This window comes from Polyodon spathula, chromosome 15, assembly GCF_017654505.1.
Source record: "Polyodon spathula isolate WHYD16114869_AA chromosome 15, ASM1765450v1, whole genome shotgun sequence".
Lineage (NCBI taxonomy): Eukaryota > Metazoa > Chordata > Actinopteri > Acipenseriformes > Polyodontidae > Polyodon > Polyodon spathula.
In genome coordinates this window covers 6,760,930-6,784,356 of record NC_054548.1, presented here as the reverse complement: position 1 = coordinate 6,784,356, position 23,427 = coordinate 6,760,930, and the positions used below count along the sequence as shown (strand labels likewise).

General features: G+C 38.4%; 1 protein-coding gene across 8 annotated transcripts in view; it reads left to right on the top strand.

Moving 5' to 3' along the window:
* LOC121327632 (mitogen-activated protein kinase kinase kinase kinase 4) overlaps positions 1-23,427 on the top strand; it is a 92,178-nt gene that overhangs the window by 20,058 nt on the left and 48,693 nt on the right. For all 8 annotated transcript variants that reach the window (XM_041271760.1, XM_041271763.1, XM_041271757.1 and 5 more), the window contains exon 3: positions 19,732-19,788. In XM_041271760.1, the coding sequence (XP_041127694.1) occupies positions 19,732-19,788 (57 nt within the window). The remainder of the gene's footprint in view (positions 1-19,731; positions 19,789-23,427) is intronic.

Genomic DNA, 23,427 nt, shown 5'->3' with positions numbered 1-23,427 from the left:
TGAACTCTTCTGATTTTGGACAAAGCACATAGCTTTTACACTTTACAGTCCAAACGGACACACAATGTGACATAACACAGAGTTAGAGACGTGAAGTATGAACTGACAGCGGTAGAGGAAAGGGAAGCATAATTTAAAAATTAGCTGTTTGTTTTGGTGGTCCTAATTTGTCTACACGGCAGAAAACTGTTGATGAACCGTCCCGAAGACAACAAGCTAGCAACTACCACCAGTCAGGATTTGTGAGATTAACTAAAATGCTTTGCTTTGAACACAATGTTAGTTAACAAAAATGAACAACCATAAAATCGGGCATTGGGTCTGAGCGCGGTTTCGCCACGTTGGGTCGCCACTGGGTCACGGCAGCTCTTGCTGTTTTTTTTTGTTTGGTTTTTTGTTTTTCTGTTTCTTCTTCTGCCACCTGGTGTCAGGAATAAAAGGAAGTGCTGCTGAATTACTTTTTATTTATTTTTATTTATTTATTTTAAACTTGGTGTACTATAGAAATTCTCAACCTTCATGAGAGTACTGAACAAATGACAACCCTGTAATCAATGTGGCAGTCCATGCCACCCTTAAATCGATCATACATGAAGTACACTAAACAGTTTCATATCTCCTACAATTCAACAGTCCCTACTACTACTGTGCGTTCATATTTTACATGTGCTTTATAAAGAAAAAAGACTGTAGGGGATATTTCAATCTGCACGTGCTGGCAACGTGTAGGGGCTGGTGCAGAATGACTTTTCCTTAGGGCCAGTGTAATGTAGGACACCTGGCTGGTAAATCACTTCTTTGTCATTGTAATTAACACTGCAGATCTATTACATTTTTGGTGACCCTGCTTCTGCAAGTTGTTGAATTTGAGTGCTTTTTGTGTGAACTTTTTATTCAGTAGTAGTGTGATTTTAAATAAATTATTCAAATTTGAGAAAACCCCTCAACAATCAGAAATGTATTTAAACGGGGTCCCTCAGTGTCCAGGTAAAGCCATGATTTTGTAGGGGAGGAGACGACTTGCAGTCGGCTGGCAGTCTAGGGGTCGCTTACTGTTTATCAATTCCACTTATTTAAAATAAATTCCCAATTCCTTTTCCCTTTTTTATTGTGAAATCTGTAGAATAACCTACCTGAATGGCAATGTTGTTGCTGTATCCCACATTGTAGTAGTGATGCATTAGTTGCGTTTAGTAGAACTATTTTGGTTCCGGTGAAATATAAAAGACTGTGTTGCTTTTATGATTCAGAATTGACCAGTTAATCAAATGCAAGCCAGACCATTCAATTGCTGTGGTTTTGGTGATGTTTATGCTTTCTGTTATCCATTGGGAAATAATGCGCATAAGAAAGCAGAGCCCCATGTATGCAGTCTTTTCTTGTTAAAAGAAAAGTTTAATTTCATTGCAGTACCTTCACTTATCTCATTTTGAATTTAACATGGGTTTTTACCTATCACTTTTACATTGACTATAGTAATTTCATTCAGTATTAAACTTCTAGTAATACAGTAGGATATGTCATTTTTAGATGAGCACCAGGTTACCTTTTAATTAATGCTATACTGTACAATTTAGCATCTTTAGAGAACTTCATATAATTTTAAAATGACAAATGCTACTTTTGGCTGAACCAATTTTTTTATAAATTTATATTTAGTAGGATCTGTGCTCGATGGTTTGTTCGCTAGCCAGGAATTCGTAGTTGTAAACCTTTGAAGGTTTGTCAGGTGGCATTCGCGCACTGTCATTTTTTTTAAAGTTTTGTAACTGTGTGAATACTATAAACCACACATTAAAAATCTTTTGATTTTGTGGAATATCTGTTGCTTAAACAAAAGTTTTCATATTAAAATCCACTGCCAAATCCTTTTACTTGGCACCTCTATGGTGCTGGAGTCGTGCATTGCACAGGGTGTGCCAAAGTGCTGAGGGGGTCCCTGTAGTGCCTGTATTGCTTCAATAAAAGGTGTACTGAATACCTAGTGTATTAAGAAGTGTTACAGTAGAATAAGTATGGAACATAAAATATTTTTGTTTTTTTTAATTGAGAAATAATCATCATATCTTCCGGTACTCAATATGATAAGCCTGTGTTTGTGGGTAACAGTAGCTGTGCATTGAAGCTGTAAGCGTGAGTTTCTGCGAGGCGTTAATGTCCTTTTCACAGCAAGTGCTCGGTGTCAAAACGAACTTAACATTCATGTTTTAGAATAACCGTACATCTTGCGGAGGCTTTCACATCGGTCATGTAGCGAGAAAAGGACGGCGTCTAAAATTATACTGTGTTCCTATTTCTCTGTGGGTGTCCAGCATAAATGTACTTATTATGAAATATCCATCCATGTGGCAAGTAATGTTTACTGTATTCAAATTTAAACATTCATATTGTCTCTGCACCTATTTAAAAAATGTAAAATAAATAAACCAGAGTTAAAAAGCCACAGCACCTCTATAGTATCAAATGATTCAGACAGATTGGGGGGAGGGGAGGAGATAATTCCTCATTTTATAAAGGTTACAACCCTACTTTTTTTGGTGGGGTTCAAAAATAATTTTTTGAATTCTTTTTATTTTGTAAAGTTAGTAATAACGACACATTACAATAACTTTTTATATATTTAGCCGATAATCTAACATGATTATCGTGATCACTTACAACCAATAATCGATAACAGCAAATAACATTATTGTTCAACACTACTGCTTTTATATGCGAGTATTGCAAGCAGCATCAATTGCGTGTACGTAAATGTGTTTTTGGTTGAAATTATAAAAACATGATTACCGTTATAATACAACACATTTTTAAACTACACTTGTTTTATTCCATTTTATATGGATTACCTGCAAGTTATAGGGTTTTTCAATCAAATATAAACTAGTAGTTATGGTGGCTGTCACCAGTAAATTATGCAAATGAGATCTATTGCTAGTTCGAACCTTCATTGGGTAATGTGTTCCGAACCTTTTAAACGTCAAAATGAACCCATCGTTACAGCCTTAAAGTTCAGTAGCAAGCTAATAGCAGAGTTTATAGTCTGTCAAATTGAGAGGCAATGGCTATGCAAGCTTCCCTGAAATCTTCTCCGTTGGAACACCTCAAACGCCACCTTTTTGTTTTGGCTGCGCTAGTGCTTCAAACCGGAACATTTCAAGGCTTCCTAAAAACTGCGTTCCAATTGCGTCGCCTAGTCTTAATGTATGCTTGAGTCATGCTATGGGCCAGTTGGTTTTTAGTTTCGCAGGTTCAGCGCAGCAGCTGCTAGGAGGATATGAAACAGAAACTGGAGTCGCTGTTGGGAGTTTGTGGGGTTAATTGAACAAAGACATTGATTGGATGCTGTTGTGCTCTGCTAAACAGCTCAGTGGCTTCCTTTTTCACACATGCACACTATCCTGTATATGATATTGATTTTTCCGGAGAGACATTTTGAAGCTATGGGAAATATTTTCCACTTGAAGTAGCTTATGTGAATAATGTACAGATGTTTGAGTGGGGTGCAATACAGCATGATGTAAAGGATTCATTGGCAGTTTAAGTGATTCTTGGCAGGGGATGTGCAGATGAGAATTACTGTACACTGTGCTGGGAACCTACCTGAGCTTCGTTTAGGAAGTGCTGCAATAAGAGCCACATGTGTGCTCTAGGTCTGTTTCAATCAAGCCAATAATTAGACAGAATTTGGTCATGGGAATTTTGTAAGGTAGCTGATGGTCTGTGCAGTACCATGTCATTTTTTTTTTAGCTCAGCACAGTAATATCTACACTGATGCCAGCTCAGACATTACACCTTCTGAGGCCTACTGTATGCTGTATGTGGTCTTTGTTCTTGTTCTTGTTTTTAAATAAAATCTTTGATTTGAATTTAAAAAGACCTAATTTGTTCTCGTTTAAGAAGAAATCAAACCTCTTGCATGAGTAAACCTGTGATGTTCTGTACAATCCTAGTGTGTGTGTGTGCACATACAGCTGTAGACTATGCAAAACTGTTGTAAACCATGACCTTGCAATCCCTGACTTGCAGTAAAACTGAACATGAAATGATGAACCCTAGAGCTTAACTAATGCCTGGAAAACAATGGTGAGAGTGGTGACCTTTTGATCCTTTGGTAATTAAGAAAACGCACAATCGCATACTAACTTGCAGTTAGATTTGGGTGTTCCAGTGAATTGCTATGCAATGGTTTGCTCAAGCTCGCAAGAAGTGATTTTTGAATGCATTTTATCTGAAAAATTGGCTGTAGAAAGTGAACTTTGTAGATATCTAACCCATCTGTTTCTGAAATGGCAGGTTGTGTAAACATTGCAGGTCAATTATAATAGATGTGCTTTTAAGTATTCTCCATCAAAACAAGGAACATTGCTTGTCATCTTGTTAAGCCCAGTTTTAGCATTCCTGAATTGAAGGGGTACTGTAAAACATTTGTGCTTCGTGTAGCAGCAGGCCGTTTACATTGTAGAAAAAACTGAAACTGCTGGACTTTTTACTATTTTCTGCTAAAGACCATTTACAGTATTGATTGTCCTACCTTTTTTGTACCAACAAAAGTGAAGGAAATGTAGTAATAATTAAAGAAATAAACAAAAGCACACTATCTGTACTTGGGATTTGACTTCTCAATACAGTCCATTTTATTTTTCTTTAAGTGTTCCAGTGATGAGAACATGACCTGGAATGAACCTTATGGGAATAAGAACTTTAAATAGGTCTTTTTCCAAGCATGTCTTGAACTACTTTCATTCTGGGTTAAGTTTCTACATATTCCTCCCTCTCAATTATATGTGCTAGTCACAAATACATGTTTTCTGCCTCAGATAAATGACCAGCTTTACTGTACCAAAGTTTAACATTTCACCCATGTGAAGTAAGCTTCTCTGGTGCCAGATTAAATTTATAACTGGGGGGGAGCAATGGTTTTTAGGAGTAAAGGAAATCTTATTATGCACTTATTTTGAACAAACCTCTCACAGAAATACAACTGTAAAATAACTAAATGAACCCATAGCATATTACACTAATTTTGAAAGACAAAACCGCAAACTGTACCAGAAATTATGCTTATTGGCACTGTAGTTTTAAACAACATTGAGGAGGTGGATGTTTTCCAAGATAAAAGCCATCAACCAAAATAGTTTTTTCCCCTGCCAATATCTTTTTATAAGAAAAAACAGCATTGAGATCCTCATTCTCCTTGAAACAATTTACTCTCACACACAAACACAACTGGCTGTTAGACAGGCACAACCTGTTAGTAAACTGTAGTATACAGTCTTTGACAATGCCACTTGCACAATTAACATTAATGTTAGATTGTACGATTTCAGATCTTTTAGAAACTTTGTGTCACTGGTTACCTGGAATTAGCATTTTTGCAAAAAGTTTGAGTGGTATGGTAAGAATATATGTTGAAACCCTAATTTTAAACAACTGAGTTTGAATTTGCTTTCCTTGGATTAAGTTCCACATCTACTTAACAATTCAGCGTAATTTAGAATAGTGTGATTCACCTAGCCGTTCTGTTGCATTTGAAGGAATACAAAACAGATTCCAAAATGACACCTGGGAAGAAATATTTACTTGGGACCATTGAAATATGAAAGTTATTGATACTAGATACCAGCATTTCCTCTAAATAATGAGCACGGTTTGGAGAACAGTGGGAATTTCTGATGTGGTGATGTGATGATTTCAAGAGGGGTGAATCAGACTCTTCTTATTGCAATTCACAAGGTAGAGGTTTACTGTATATTGAACCTCTGATCCATAGACTAGAGGAAATGTATTCCTTTATCATTTTAAATATACTGTCTGTATAAAACTAAATGGCCTTTGTCTGCTCAAGGCAGGGTGAAAATGTAGCTCGGTATACTTTTGAAAAATGTATTTGTATCCTTTTTTTAGTTTACAAATTCATAGCCTTCTCCAGCTGCTGGTGTTTGGCAGAATATTCTGTTCAGTTCCTAGTGTGACAGTGAAGACGGTTACCAAAGAATCACATTTTACAGTAAATAAAAGTTGAACTTGATGATGGGGGAAACCTTCTTCAGACATTAAAATAGGCAAACATTTCAGATGATGTCTTCACCATGGTTCTAGCTGGATGTACAGTGACATGCAGCATGAAGGTAACAGGATTCCTGCGTTCATGTAGCGTGAGCTCCACGTGGAGAGCAGGAATGATCCGTGATACTGTATATTGAAATAACATCAAGTAGCAGAAATTAATTCTGTACATAAGAAACCAAAATTACTGTTCCTGTTAAACGACTGTCTTCCCTCTGCATTATTGCATGGCCCTCTGTTCTTGTGCTCTGTGTTTACATCCATTTAAACACATTGCTGTCTAGTGGTGCAGTTCACTCATTGTCAAGGTAGCGTTAGTGGGATGAAATGTGCAGGAGAGTAGTGTGAAGACAGTGAAAGCTGCAGGAAAGCAGTGTGGTAGTGGCCTGAACTAGCTTGAAATGCACTACCTTCATGCTATGTGTACTGAAACTTGTAAATCGACTTGGATTTATATATTTATGACCTTTAAGAATCCTGCCTTTTAAAAAACAAACAAAAAAAAAAACTTGCGGTATGCTTGTCTTCCATCCTGAGTTGTCATCTGTATCTAGGCAAAAAAAGAAAAGCAGGCTTTCTTTGTATAGGGACCGCCCCCCCCCCACCCCAATTTCTTTAGCCAGGAGTTTTTTCAGTAACTCATGACAGTTTCATATTACAGTTCCTGCTAGTGCTCACTTTGTTGTTGGCTGGCTGTGCTGCCAGGTTGAGCCTGCTGCTGTCTGAAACAATGAAGGCAGACTGCATCTCCAGGGTCAAGACCCTGCCACTGGGCCTTGAAGTGGCTTATCTACAGAGGAACTGAAAGTGCAGAAATAGATATTGTCAAATATTGGCAGAGTAGCAGTAGTTAGGAAGGCTTTAAAGCAGCATCTCCTGCTCTTCATTTGAAGTTCATTTTCTACATCATCAATCTTTGTTGTAGAAATAGGTCAAACACTCCTAGTTAATACTCCTGGTGGTGTTTTTTTTGTTGTTTTTTTTTGTTGTGTTTTTTAAGTATCAACTGTAGTGGAAAGTAGATAAGTCAGCAGTTAATTTTATAGCCAGGGGTGGCTTTTTATGAAGTGCGATGATTATGTAGGTTTAAAAGTGGTCCACTTTTTTACTTGAGCATTAAGCAGGTATTTGTTTAGAAAGTTTTGTTTTTATTCTGCAGATTGGCCTCCTACACAGTACACTGTTGCTTTTACAGTCGTGTAGTGTAATTTGTAGTTGCAATTTCAGCTACCAATTCTGCAGCAGTTGTAATGATAACACTATGTAACACAGTTTTTGTTCCTGGGTAGTAAGTGTTATTTCCTAATTGCTTATGCCTCAAAAGTATAGAAAATGGCTATTATTCCCCACAAACTTTGCTTTTGTGGGGAAAACGGGCAAATGTGTGTCTTTTCGTTCACATAGTCAGAAAAAAAAACAACATATGAATCCAAATTAACATGTATTTATATTAAAGTAATACAAAAATGACTACAAAAGATTTAGAAGTGAGTAGTTTTTCGAGATTTACGATTATACTGTAAATACATTTTCTATACTTGAGACATAAGCAATTAGGAAATAACTTACTACCCAGGAACAAAAAATAAATAAATAAATTGTTACACAGTGTAATTGACCTCAGGTCTGGACTGCTTTGCTTATACCATCAGAATTATGTAATTTTAGGAGTAGAGCCATTCCAGGTTTTAGTGTGAGCCTAGTTACACTTGAGCTTATTTTGAGACTGCAGAGGTCACATGCCTGATTTCTCATTTCAAGAGGCCTGGTAGCTTAACTGAAATATGTACTGTTTTTAAAGTGCAAGTTTACAAGAGACAGAATTTTGGGCATATTCTACTTAGATTACAGAATAAATAATAAAAATAATAGAGGATGGCCTAAGGAGAACAAATAGACTTAGTTTGGGTAAACTGTTTTGCCTAAAGACGTGAAAGAAATGCATGCTTTTTTTTCTTACCAACAGTAACCATAATTGTAAATGTTGGATTCAGACAACACTCCCCTTTTGATAAATGTGTTCTGTTGCCTGTATACAGGGTTGCCCTATTAAAAAGCACCCCGCCCTATTGAAAAGCAGTGCCTTAATGTACTGTACACAGTGCTTGGGCTCTGTTGTAGAGGACTGACCTGCACAGGGTGCTCTGTGTGTGAAATAGCTGCTTCATCACACTGCTTTTGCTTTAACACATGCTGCGATCAATGTGAATGCCTCTGCACACAAGGCTTTTACCAGCCCCCTTAACATACACACAGCTTGCTAACCATCCAAATGCAGATTTAATGTACAGTGCAGTGAAATCTTGGCATGGCTATAAATGGACCCCGCCCACCCCCACACACACTCTCTACAGGAAGCAGATTAGACTGCTGCAGCTGCTACTTTTTCTTATATAGGCTTTTTTTTTTTTTTTTTTAAAGTGTGATTCCTGAAGCAGTTTGGGAACCTGGATCGCTGCCTGGTGGAATAATGTAGTCCAAAAAGACCCCATGTCTTTAATGCTGTGGTGGTGCATGAAAATGGGACTAGTGAAATGTCAATGAAATTGAACATTTTAAAAATGTAATTGTGCTACATACAGTAGGTCCTACCCAGCAAAGAATATTACAAAAAAAGCGTTCTAGTGTACAATATAGGCTTCTCTGTCTAGGTAAGGTCTGAATAAGAAGCTGGTACAGCAGCCTGTTTCTTACAGTAGTTTGCAAACTCCACAGCAGCCTTCTCCAGTATTACAAGTGAAACAAGGTTAGAAGTGAAAGGCTTTATGTTCAAATCGTGGGGAAAAATTTGCTTTTTCCTTTTTATAATGATATTTGTGTTGTGTTAATCAGCAAATGTAAGACAGAGGCTGAGGGGGGAGCAGTGCATGTAAGCACAGCGGCGCTGTTAACAGTGCAGTCATTGGTTAGCCTGGGAATTTCTCAGTTTTCACTTGTTCAGTGCACTAAAAAGATCATGCATGACTCCATCCCACTGGCATTTCCTAAGGAAAGTCTCTGTTATCCAGCTCGTCCTGAAGAGACTTGGATTGGGGAGGGGCGTGCTGCATAACGTTAGTATCCTCTCTGCATTTTAATTAGGGGGTTTAGGTTCCCCATTTTATTCTTGTTACGGTTAGTCTTTCATGAAGACCACCCTTCAGTGCACTGTAAGGTACAGATAGATGCCCTAAAGCCTACTGTGGACTTTTTGTTTTGTAAGATGTGTCCTTTGAGACAGCTGACTGTGCCAGGCTTTGGGTTGGGGCTGTTTTTTGTTTTTTTATTCTGGACAATTGATGAGATCGCATCTACTTTAACCAATCGGCAGGTAATTGTCATCTGATCAGTGCAGTCCCTGGAGTCCTTACAGGAAACCCAAGATCTTATCACATGAAGCAAATGAAACACATTTCCCATGAACATAAATAGTGTAGAACATGATGCTTCCTTTTAGTTACTGGCAAATTGCAATATAAAACTTTAATCTGAGGAAATCGAGAGGTGGGATTTTTAAGGGGCTCTATTTCTAAAAAGTCTTAATTGTATTTCAGTAGTGACTGATGCATCCTTTGTGTTACTCCTGTATTTAATCACTTGCATTGTATAATTTGCAAAAGACAACTGTCTAAGTCAGTCCGCTAAGAACCAATGATTCATTCGTAATGCCACTGGTCAAATGATTGCTTCAGTTGTCCTCCTATTAAGTGATAGCCATGGCGCTTTAGCCCACATATCAGTAGGGTTAGTCGTTAAAGCCGCCTGGCTCCACAGACACCCCTGTGGGGTCATGGCTATCCAAAGTAACAAGTGAGTTTAATCCATATTACAAAACTACCTCACTGTATGGCACAATTGGCAGTTTCTGGAGTTCACTGAACTAGGTATTTTGTCTTAGAACAGCGTTCAGCGTTCTTCAGAGCCCTTGATAAAGTTGTAGATTGACCTAACTGTGAATCCCTGGAGTGTTTGTGTGTGGGCCTAATTTAGCCCGAATCACAGGGGAGCTGCTTTTCATAATATTTACATCCACCCTAGTTAACCGTACTAACTAATGTCTTTGGGGGGGATTTCCCCCTATGATGAAGCCAATGTAGGGGGGATTCCAAAATTAAGGGGGAATGGTAAAAGCGAATCCATCACATGAGGGTCTTCAGATGATCATAGTTCCAACCAGTACCGCATACACACACTGAATACGTCTTTGAAAAGCCCAGAGTCTGTGCTTTTAAACAAGCCAGGTAGGTGGCTTTTCCGGTGCCTGGGTAATGTGTGTAACCTTTGGTGCGCTGGCGCCCCAGAGTGAATGGAGCTGAGTTTTAAGAGTTAAAGCGAAAGTTACCGCTTGCAAAACAACACCTAGATAGACTTTTAATATTGTCTTTTTTTTCAAAACTGTTTACTTACTGCAGTGTACTGAGCTTCTACAATCCTTAGATCCTTGAAAAATACAGTAGCTTGGTGTCTTAAAATATCTCCTGCAGGATTTTCCTACGCTGAAAGTTGCAGGGAGCAACTTGGAAAATGCATGATTCCCACAATCCCGCACTGAAATTCAAGTCCTTATATATATCTCTGTCTCTCTGTCTCATTCTTTGTCTCTTTCTCCCTACTATCTCTATCTGATTGTATAATTCATATCACAAGGAGCTCTTTTCATTTGCCATTATTTTTTTTCATTTTTATTTTTTGCCAGGAGACTATGGTTAAAGAAACAGGCTTGTAACCAGGAGGTACTCTGTTCAAATCCCAGCTCAGCCACTGACTCATGTGACCCCGAGCAAGTCACTTAACCTCCTTGTGCTCCGTCTTTCGGGTGAGACGTTCTTGTAAGTGACTCTGCAGCTGATGCACAGGTCACGCACCCTAGTCTCATATCTTGTAAAGCGCTTTGTGATGGTGGTCCACTATGAAAGGTGCTATATAACAATAAAGATTATTTTTTGAGTGCCACTCAAATTCTAGTGATAGTAAATAAGTGCAAGGTATTTTTGTCATTTGTAGCAAATAGGAATATCTGACTTGCATCAGAGTACATATATAGGCTACGTTGAGTACTGGTGTGGTGGTGTGCGTGTTTTTTTTTTTTTTTTTAATAAGTGTGTATGTAGATGTGGTTTTAAATGCTGACACTGAATAGCATTTAAACATTCATAAATATACCAAAATGCACATCCTTTTTGTTTTTTTGAGCTTCACTTATAAAAAAAAAAAAAGTGATATTGTATGAAGTGGTCATACTTGTTCTATATTTACAGTAGTCAATTTTACAAGCAAGAACATGTAATTGAAAGGGGAGCCTGTCCTCCTTCTCATTCTTTCTGGGTGTGACTTTCTGTGGCTGATCTGCAATCGCAGTCAAACAACCTACTGGCTTCAACCGCTAGACCACACTGCTTCAGATTGAACTGTTTACAGCAGGACTGAAGCGTAGAGGGGGTTCACTTCAGGATTGAGGTGTAAAGAAAAGCTCATGGCGCCTGCCAGCACGGAGCCTGATTTTGTAGCTGTAGGGATGGAAATAGATTCCTATTGCATAGCAGTTTGATCCATTCCTAGTTTTACAGTACACACTGGGACTTGTATTCAAATCTAGACTGGGTGAAACTGCTATGCATTAGGAGACTCATTTCCATCCCTGAGGCAGTACCAATGTCCCTCACATTCTTTTATCACAAAAAAAAAAAGAAAACAACCACCCTTCTGTGGTCTTGCTGATTTTGTAAAAATGATGTTCTACTAGTCTCGGTTATATTTGAATTCATGGAAATTCATGTTGGTAAAATGGCATCACCTTGTCATGTTACAGCTATGTAGTGGGAATCTTGATTTCCATCCCTGCAGCTACAAATCAGGCCCCGTGTTGGCAGGTGCCATGAGAGCTAACACTAGTATGCAGCTAACATTAGGCCTTTTTACTGTCCGTTTTTGGCAGCGAGTTAAAGGTTTTGAAGCAATAATGGTCTGGCATATCCTTTTGTTTTATTGCAGTCGTGTTTTTTCAACTACAGTGCATCTTAATTGCTGACTTAAATGTCATTTATTAAACTTTTTCAATCAGCAATAGCAACATGATCCCAAAGTACATTGGCTTCAGTTGGTGCAGTGGCTTGCTTTTTACACTGAACAAAAATATAAACACAACATACAACAATTTCAAAGATTTTACTGAGTTACAGTTCGTGTAAGGAAATCAGTCAGTTGAAATAAATTCATTAGGCCCTACTTTATGGATTTCACATGACTGGGAATATAGATATGCATCTGTTGGTCACAGATACAGAAAAAACAAAAACAAAATTAAAAAAAAAGGTAGGGGGATGGATCAGAAAACCAGTCTGTATCTGATGTGACCACCATTTGCCTCATGCGGCGCGACACATCTCCTTCACATAGAGTTGATCAGGCTGTTGATTGTGGCCTGTGGAATGTTGTCCCGCTCCTCTTCAATGGCTGTGCCAAGTTGCTGGATATTGGCAGGAACTGGAACACGCTGTCGTACACGTCGATCCAGAGCATCCCAAACATGCTCAATGGGTGACATGTCTGAGTATACAGGCCATGGATGAAAATGTCCCAGTTCTGTTTCCAGGAATTGTGTACAGACCCTTGCGACATGGGGCCGTGCATTATCATGCTGAAACATGAGGTGATGGCAGCAGATGAATGGTATGACAGTGGCCCTCAGGATCTCGTCACGGTATCTCTGTGCATTCAAATTGCCATCGATAAAATACAATTGTTCGTTGTCCATAACTTATACCTGCCCATACCATAACCCCACCGCCACCATGCGGCACTCTGTTCAACATTGACATCAGCAAACCGCTTGCCTACACAACACCGTACACGCTGTCTGTCATCTGCCTGGTATAGTTGAAACCGGGATTCATCCGTGAAGAGCACACTTCTCCAGCGTGCCAGTGGCCATCAAAGGTGAGCATTTGCCCACTGAAGTCGGTTACGACGCCAAACTGCAGTCAGGTCAAGACCCTGGTGAGATAACGAGCACGCAGATGAGCTTCCCTGAGACGGTTTGTGACAGTTTGTGCAGAAATTCTTCGCTTGTGCAAACCAACCGTTTCATCAGCTGTCAGAGTGGCTGGTCTCAGAATCCTGCAGGTGAAGAAACAGGATGTGGAGGTCCTGGGCTGGTGTGGTTACACGTGGTCTGCGGTTGTGAGGCTGGTTGGACGTGCTGCCAAATTCTCTAAAACGATGGTGGAGGAGGCTTGTGGCAGAGAAATGAACATTCAATTCTCTGGCAACAGCTCTGGTGGACATTCCTGCAGTCAGCATGCCAATTGCACGCTCCCTCAAAACTTGGGACACCTGTGGCATTGTGTTGTGTGACAAAACTGCACATTTTAGAGTGGCCTTTTATTGTCCCCAGCACAAGGTGCACCTGTGTAATGATCATGCTATTTAATCTGCTTCTTGATATGCCACACCTGTCAGGTGGATGGATTATCTTGGCAAAGGAGAAATGCTCACTAACAGGGATGTAAACAAATTTGTGCACAAAATTTGAGAGAAGTAAAGCTTTTTGTGCGCATGGAAAATTTTTGCGATCTTTCATTTCAGCTCGTGAAACATGGGACCAACACTTGACATATATTTTTGTTCAGTGTAGGTTTGAATGTGTTTTGTTTGTATTTTATGAAGTCATACTATTGGGTCCCTGTTTACTGTATAAATGCTACTGTATACATTTTTCAATTCAGTATCAATAACTAAATCTTAAATGCCAATAACTGACATTTGTGTTTTTACGTGCTTCAAAATATTTATGTATATTGGTTTATGCATCATGAAATGGGATTGTAAAAGTACCCCTAATGCATTAAGCAAAATTTACAAAGTTTGGGGGCATACTACTAACATGAAGGTGCATAGTATTGATTTGAAGCACACAGTATAAATTGTAACTTGGTCGAATCTTGTACAGCAGTCTGCTCAAAGCACTTTGGCAGAGGCTGCCATTGCAAGCAGCAGATGCTGGAGTGTGGAACTGGCTACTAACAGCTGCTCTGTTTATTACTAGTATCTGCGTGCTATGTTGCAGTACTGTGTGTGTGGTTCTTTTTTTTTTTTAAGATTTTTTTTTGTTTGTTTTTTTTAAAAAAGGCCATGTACTCCAAGAATTAATTTTCCATTGCCTTGGCACAGTCGATTTCCCTGAGAATGCAGCATTTAAGACACATCAACAAACCTATACCTTCAAACAATAATAAAGTATTTGACTCATTAAAATACCATTAAAGTAGTATCTTGGCTTTCTTGAAACCTGATTTGGATAGTCCCTTCTGTTTCCCTTGCAGTACGTCAGTGGTTTTCCACTGTGGTACCCCTCAGGTACCCAAGTAATACTCCAGGCCTGTCACTACTGCATGAATACATATGCATGTATTGTGCAAGCATAATTAAATCTTAATTTATCAATCTTGCGTAAGGAACTTGTACACACTTAATAGGTGTTAAGTCTTTTAGTGTCACCTAAAGTTGTTTATGTGTTGACATTGGCATTATAAAACTCCCCTATATAGCCATAAGGTGTATAGCCCTCTGTCACTGCTTAGTTTTCTAGGGGAGTGCTCACACTTGTGTTGAAGAATGAATAAATTGCGGGTTCCATCTGGCCATTTAGCCACAAGATTTAGTAGACAGAGACGGTCATCAGATATAACACTCACTAATTTTGAATGGTCCTGTTTTGTGTTAACTACATTTAGATTCATTCACTGTGTCTTGGTGCTTTTAATTGCTACTCAAGTATATATATATACACACACCACACACATACATATACACTTACTCACGTAATGTAAACATAATGAGGACGTTATTAAATTGCACTGGTTGCTGGTCTTTGCTGATTTTAATAGGAGTTTAATAGATCCTAACACAAGGAAACTGTCGTTTGCATGGTCCAGTGCAGCGCGAGTCTAAATAGCCTCACGCATACCTCTGTGTTGATAAATGGCATACTTTCTGTTCAAATGTGCTTGCGCACGGTTTAGAAGGGAATACTTGCGCACAAACAAATGATAAATATTGGACCAGGTTTTGAACCACTTTTAATGTTTGTGTATTTACGTATTGCTTTCTGGTTTAACATTCTAGAACAATTATAGTAGAGCTACACACTGTTTTTAAAATCTCAGACGCTGTCTGTCCTAAAAAGAAACGCACGCATTTAGCTACAGTAGGTCATGGTTGGGTGTTTGAGGACCAGAGGTGAAACCCTCCACCTTGCATTCTACTTCACAGTACTTGAAAAATTCCTGATTTTAAAAAAGCTACATTATTGGGAACCGCATCAAGTATTACTGTGTCACATGAACCATATAAGCTGGGTATTTTTATATTTTCTAGAAACTCTAGGGAAAGTGTAACTGCATTCTTTAGTTTCACCTGTAACCTAAGATGGCTGCCAATTGAGTATTTTTTTATTAATTTTTTTTCTTTGGTTTCTGTGCTTTTTATATAGAAAAGAAAATATTCAGCAAGTTACACATACTGTACTATCTCACTAGAATGATGCTGTTTTTCTAAGAACTGAGAAGCCATGTGCATTTTCCATTAGACCTCCTGCTAGTGTTTTACAGTTAGGAGGTATTTGCTGTAGGTGGAAGGCTGAGAAAGCCCCCCCCCCCCCCCCCCCCCCCCCCCCCCCAAAGCGGTTGCCGAGCAAGGGATCTGGCTCTTGGATGTAAACAACGGGCTGCTGTTCATTTGCTGTTTTTTAAAATATAAAATGTATTCGTTTATTTGAAACTGAACTGAAGCATTGACAGCACATATGAGTAAAAATATAAATGTTTTAATATCTGCTTTGTTTCTAGGATGTGCTGTAAAGGTGTAAAATCTCCAGCTTGTGTGCTTTTCATATGCTACTGTGAAAGATGAGTAATAAGCACACCTTTTCAGGTGAAAGCACTGCATGTGCTCCACAATAGATTCCTGGCTGAGCAAGCCAATAAACGGAAGTCTTCTGCTTAAGTACATTTACCAACTTAACTAGGGCTGTGTTTAAAAGGTTCAAAGGTAATTCTAAACCTTCGATGGTTCCACAGGCTGCATTCACGCGCCATCTGTTTGTTTTCTTTCTTTAACAAATTGTGTGAATGCATTAAATTTACACATTAAATGTCACTTGCATGCAACATTTGATCTTTTGACTTGCATAATGCCCATTACTTTAAACAGTCATTTGTTGTATTAAAATCCAGTAATCATTCTATGTGGCACCTCTAAGGCTCTGGCGCCGAGCACTGGTCCGAGTATATTCTGCCAAAGCACCGAGGGGCAGGGGTGCCTGACTTTGTTAAAGTGGGGGGTAAGAACTGCCAAGCAGAGCGAGGCAAACTTCTTTTTATTTTACTGTATATACAAGGTAGCTCTGGAAAACCTCATTTTTACTGTTCAAACTAAGTTACTGTTTTTGTAATAGTAAACCCACAAAACTGGGCAGGTGTTTCAGCATAAAATGTAGACTATTTACATTTACTAACTGAGCATTTATTAAGCACAAACACAAGTAGCACCAAATGGCAGAGCCAGTTCCAGTGGCATATCTACACAATGCTGTACATTACCTATAATTTCAACAAGCAGTTTATTAACGTGCTAAACAAACATGTACAAAAGACTTCTGATGTCAGAAGCATTGGTTTTCCCTTGCAGTTGCAAATCTCTGATCAGAAGCTTTATCACCTTGTCAACCTAGCATAATTGTTAATGTTACTAGTGAAAAAAGGTAAGCTTTCCAACACAACTGGTTTTGAAAGTCCCAAAAGTGTTCTGTCTAGCTGCTCTCCTATGGACTCAAGGTCAGGTAAGTCAGTAATTTCTTGGTGGGTGTATAAAAGAAGGATGTGGTTCAGCTGTGACTGACATAGTTCTACTCAGATCTGCTGAAGCAGATGAGGAAGGCAAAACCTTTAGATTTGTATGCAGTTGGCTAAAGACTCTGGCAGTCTCTCCCATTTTGTTTAATTCAATGATTGTTAGTGATGAGCGATTTGTCTATTTTGATGTATGAAAATAATCCCGGTTGTGATTTATCGATTTTATTCTAATAACAGCATTCTTAGGGTCAAAAAGCCACAAAGGTTCTGGATTTTAAATGTGTGTTTTTTTTTTTTCTAATTAAAAAAACTACAATAAAACCTAACTTTTTTCAACAGCTCTTTCAAACCTACGAGACATACAGTATGCATTATATTGAAGTCACTACTAAAGCAGCATAACCAATATATAAACAATACCACGCACAGAAACCATTTTTAGATAAAGAAGAGAAGCACACACAATCTGACAGTGTACTCTCTGGCTCTCAACTGCCTGAAATCTTCTCTTCAGCTCTTTTGAATCCCTTACACCCCAGAATTATGCACAGAAAAAAAAATAGCAAAATGATGCAGCGTCTCAGTACAAGTATGTACAAAGCATACTTTTATTTTTTTTTGCATAATGTCTTTCTAGCATTTATTCCCCTGGTCCCACCCCAGTTTGATGAAAATAAGTTGCTAATTTTCTCAAATGAAACACTACTCAACAGAATACTTTCTCAGACCTGTTTCTTGGACACTGTAGAGGTGCCTGCCTGTCTAGTGTGACCTTTCAACTCTGCTTTGCTTTGTTTTGGCAGTCCTGTAGCCTTCTCTGAAAAAATCTGGATGTGTCATTATTATTGGGGGGGGGGGGGGGGGGGATGGTGGTTTCATTTTGAACACTAATAAAGTTATTTGTCATATTGGTGTATATTTTTCATAAATATATTGGGTAAATAAGTACAGCAGTTGCCCACAGAGAATTAGGCACACAGTGTATTTTAGACGCCACCGTTTTACGCTACTTGACATTTACGTCTCGCGCAGACAGATCAGTGCCGCTTAATGCTTCAGTACAGGGTGGTAAATTTGGGCTGCATCTCAAATACCGTATTCCTTCAAACTTACTTTTCAGATTAAAATGCCATTGTTATGCAGTTAGTGCACCGTTTCTCAAATGCAGCCACCAGCAGGATTTTGGGCAGCCCCATCAGCCCCCCAGGAACTCCTCTCTTAATTAGTCTTTTCCTCCAGAAACAATCTTCCGAAGAAGTGAGCATCGTTTTATAAGACTAAATGGGGAAACTGTTACATAACATAGGTTTGTTGCAATGCCCTCCCAAAAAAAATGTAATTGTGTTTTGGCGTGTTTTCATGGTTGCAATAGAATCGTGACTCTACTCATTGTTTGATAAAATGAGAGAAGATTTGAAAACCGTGGTACAGTGGCAGGGATGTACTTTTTGTACTGTTTCTGCCTGAAATATGTAGAAGAAATATAGAAGTTTGACTACTGCTTGACATCCCCTGCTTTTTATAGTTAATTCAGTGGGGCAAAGGAAAGCCTTCACAACCTATTCTGGAATACTACAGTTTGATGTAACTTATGATATTAACAACATTGTACGTACGTTTATTGTATGTATTTGTATTCATATTTATTTGTGTTAAAAGCTTTAGGTGGAGTTCTGTATTTGTTCCATTTCCATACTGTACCTGCACATTCCTCCAATATCAAGAGTCTAAAGGGATATCCGAATCAATCTGAGGAAGGTGAAGGTTGCTCTTGAAGGAAATTGAAGCTGCCAGATTAGTACCTTCTGCTGTTGATTTTTTGCTTAATCTACGCAGAATGAAAGCTGTCATGGGTTTCCTAGTGTGTTTATATCCCTCTATTTTTGACTGTTAATATTGGGATCCAGTAATCACACAGGCAATGTACAGTAGCAGGGTTAAAAGAATCAAGTAACCAGTTATGAGCATATGGTGTGATGTAATGCTATAATCTTGCTGAATGTGATACACCATTGATGGGGCCTGTCTGGGACTTTACATTTTTCATTCCAATTAGTGCCCTATACTGTATGGAAAGATTGAGGAGATAGATATAAAGGTTGCGAGTACAAAGGCAACTGTTGGTGTATTTAAAGAATGTAAAACGTGGTCCGCAAGCTTAGTCCCGATGGATGTTTGGCACTTGTGTTTCTGTGACCTGGTTTCACTCTAGTTCTGCTTTGAGCTGGCACATGTTTTTGGTCACAACAAAATGAGCTGTGCAGCATAACTTTCCTGCCCTTTTTAAAGTGGAGGCTAATAACTAGAAAACACTTTCAATATTTAAAAAGGTTGTATCTGACCTTAAATAGTAAAGCTGTACAGTAAAACAGACGCAGTAGTGGAAGCATACCTACCATGTTAAATACGTGTGATGTCACCTGATATGGACATTCCTTCGCACAAGCTTTTGAACTCTGGCTTCTGATCTCTGTCACTCTGCACTGACACCTGAACAGCAGAGCTATTTCTGGATATATCATGAAGCACTGATTTTTAAACTGTGCATGGGCATTTACTTCCATTCTGCATTCTGAGGACATAGGCCATGTCTACCTTGTTTTTTTTTTCCCCCCATAGTGAAATAATAAAACCTCATCTGCTGCAGACAGACCAACAGGATGCTGTGATGTACAGCTGCTCAAGATTACAGGTCTTGAACTTAAAGAAGACATTCTATAGACAACGTACTTGGTCTGGCATGCCTTTTTTTCATGCTACGCTGTTGGAGTTTGTGATGTAGAATAAATCTGGAGCAATAGTATATAGAATAACAAGGTTTTCTCTTTTTTTCAGGGACGACATGTCAAAACAGGCCAACTTGCAGCCATCAAGGTTATGGATGTTACCGAGGTAAGTGAGCTGAGTGGAGTCCAGATGCATCAGTTATATTACAATTATTTACACTGCATTTCACTGGAACATTACAAAGAGTGCTGCAGAAGCTTTGAACACATACAGTACAAACCTGAATGCCAGCTTGATTGTCTCAGCTGGAAATATTGAGTGACACTTGCCTTGGTAAAATTCAGTGCTGGTGTAGCTTAGAAATTTTTCCGGGGATGCTTTGTCCCAGGAGATACGTATACGTGGACGGGTCTATTTTGAAAAGTAAGTAATGCGACCATCCAGAATACGTCCACTGATGTCAATAAAACCTGAATCTGTAGCGATTTATAACGGCAGACCTACTGAGGTTTTAATGTGAGCTGTCAAGTCATCTTAGAATAAGACGGGCTGATTTGCCCCCAACTTATACAGTTATTGTAGAATAAGTACTGACTGGATAGGATGTGCTTTCTAATATTTTGAAATCGTCAAGTTACCAGTTTCACCAACCATATGTTACAACATGGGTAGAAATAGTCGGGAGTAAGCTTTAAAAACAAATAATATTGCTATTCGTGCTGGGGTTATGCCAGCATGATACTTGTTTTATTTAGGGTTTCTCCTGTGTTTTTATTTTCATTAATAAACCGGTTCAACAGCGCACTCGTTCTCCAGTCCTGTGTCCTGCATTTCCCGGCCTGATGTCAACACCAGCCAGCTTGTTCACTTGAAACAAAAATAAACAAACCATTTTATTGTTTAGTATGGGCTACTGCTATTGTTTTATTGCAGTGTTTTATTCCTACCCTTTTAAAGAACTACAGATAGTTGAATTTAAAAGAAACAATGCACATCTTCTGATTTTTAATTCTTTAGTAGAAACAATTTAAGGCAATAATGTTGGCTGATAGTATAACAGTAAAGGCCAAATAATTTGTTATATTGTATTTTTCCAGGCATATTTTGTTTTCATCATTTACAATATGCTAAGAGCCTAAGAATATCTGCTAGAGTAGGCTGCTAGTGCTGATGCATCCTCTGCTGCTTACACTAGTTTTCCAGAAATGTAATACTCTACTGATTGTTCAAAAATAATTAATAGTAATACTGTGTACTTTCCATATGGATCTCTAATCGTTTATGACAATCTGTGTGGCGATATCCCCCAGTGACAAACACCCTGTCGTGCTATATTGGTTAAGGCGAGGTTCACAAATGCACCACTTTTTTTTTGGCGTAATGGACAGCAGCAGAAACTGAAATCCTGTGTAGTGCACCAAAGTAAAATTGCATTTCTACTGCCAGCATCCTTCCTGTTTTTACAGGCCTTGAGAAACATCTTGAAAGACAAATTGGGTTAAAGGAATGCTCCAATTCTCAGCACATTATTACTGCTGAACCCAGCTACAGTAAAATGAACGCATCCTGTTGAGTTTCAGATGGTGTCTTTTTGGTTCTTAAGTTCTGCATTCTTTTTACAATGTTTACGGTACTTTTCCTGAGTTCAGGTGATTGCATATCTGACAGTTAACTGGAACTGAAAAGCAGTTTGTGAACCCATAGTGCCTTACCAATTTTTAAAACACACTTTGTGTTTTTTGTACATCTGAGTCTTCAGACACTGATCCAGTAAGGTGTCCATGTATTGTCAATGGTTTAATGGCAGGTACAGAGCTCTTGAGTGGAATTATGTGCAGCTCTGGGAATCCTCAATATGCTCATGGAATCTTCCAGTATTCTAAGAATGTTACAAGCAGCAACATGTACCCCCTCGGTGGTCAGTCTCAGCTAACTCACAATGCCCAATGCTGTGTGCATTCTCTGAAATCGCCTGCTGTAGAGGCTGAAAATATGTGTTTAATCATAGATGTATCTCCCTTTTCATCTAAGAATTTAGGAGCAGTAAGTTCAATTTGCAGTCAATGACATTTTACATTCATGGTTAAATCTGACTTTAAAATGTATCCCAAACTGTGTACAGTCACAGACAAAACAATAGGCACTCTGCATTTAATATAAAATAATTTAAGAAAACTTAAATACAAGCATTTAGTGAACATTAGCCACTTACTAATGACAGGCTATGTACCCAAATACTGATAGTTTTAAAGAAACATCTTTATAACAAAAACAACAAAAGCATTTAAGCAAATATTCAACATTCAAATATTTGTTCATGACAGTCACCTTTGTAATTTGTCTGTAAAAACTAATTGCATAGTGACGAAGTTGCATTATAAAGTTAAAGGTGGTAATTATTTCTAACATCTGTGTTGCCAAAACGTTCAGAAGACGGTCAAGACAAAGGAGTTGGATTCACTTTTTGAGAAAAGCACTTCTAGTATACTACAACAAAGGAAATGGCTACGGAACAGTGTCAAAGCAATATGGAATAGCAAATTCCACAGAACAATAATCGAGAAGTACCACAGAAAAAATTCAGCTGAAACACTTGAAAGAAGTGGACATCCAAAGAAAGAGAAACATCCAAGATTAACATTTAAGGAAAAGCATCAGACATAATAGTGCAAGATAGAACTGTACAAAGGCATCTGAGCACAGAAGGGTTGTATTCACGGAGACCTCGCTGCAAACCACTTTTTAAAGAAAATGTATAAAACTGAAATTTGCGGAGAATTATGAACTGGAATCAAGCATTCAACAAAATTCTATGGTCCAATGAGACTAAAATAACTTCCCCAAAGATGAAAACCATGGCAAGAAATGTGATAAATATTCAGGAACATTACGTGAAGATAAATACTCTGAATTAGCACAGTCATTGAAAAATCAGCAATTTATGTTTACTAATGCTTGTAGCATAAGTGATGCTGCTGTTAAGGTGAGCTATGTGATTGCTTATGAATTAGCTGTTTCTTCAAAACCGTTTTCTGATGGAGAGTTTTTGAAGAAATGCTGCTGAAATAGTGTCCCCTGACAAGTGGAAAGCTTTCTCTGACATGAATATCAACAAATCAAAATGTTAATCTCAACTTAACTGGATACTCAAGATATCCTCAGCCCAGTCATTTGCTCCAGTTGATGTGCAAGTTCAAGCAGAGGTCCCAGGTATCAGGAAGCAACAGTAGCAGTCACTGATATTCTTTGTCTATCTTTTTGGTAAGTGCTAAATAAAATAAAAAAATGTATCCGTATCTATTTATTTTGCAGTTTTAGTGTTGGGACGAACATGGAATTTTCACGTTCGGATATTTGTTCAAGATTTAAATATTCGTTCGGGTATTCGCTTTAAAAAAAAATTTGCACCCTAGGTACATACGAAGGAGACTGATCTCGGCAAGAAGGCTCACAGAACCGGGTCTAGCCTGTCTCCCAAAAAGACAATTTCAAATTCGATTTCATCCGGTATTTAATATGTTGCAGTCTTGGAAAGAAAACGTCTTCAGAGACCATCAAAGCCCAATACAGGACATCTGCCATGCTACTACCTCGGCCTCATTCGAGACCTTTTTTAGCATTATAACTTGAATGTGTCTTGCTTTCAGCCTACTTTTTTGTTCAGTGTGATTTATCTGTGTCTTCCTCTACTGACATTTAATATACCCCCCTCACCTGGACACTTGAGCCGGTGTGGGAACACCAGGGTTTCTTTTTAATGCTAGTCTGAATTTTAATTAAATTAATTCTTGTTTTGTGGTTGGT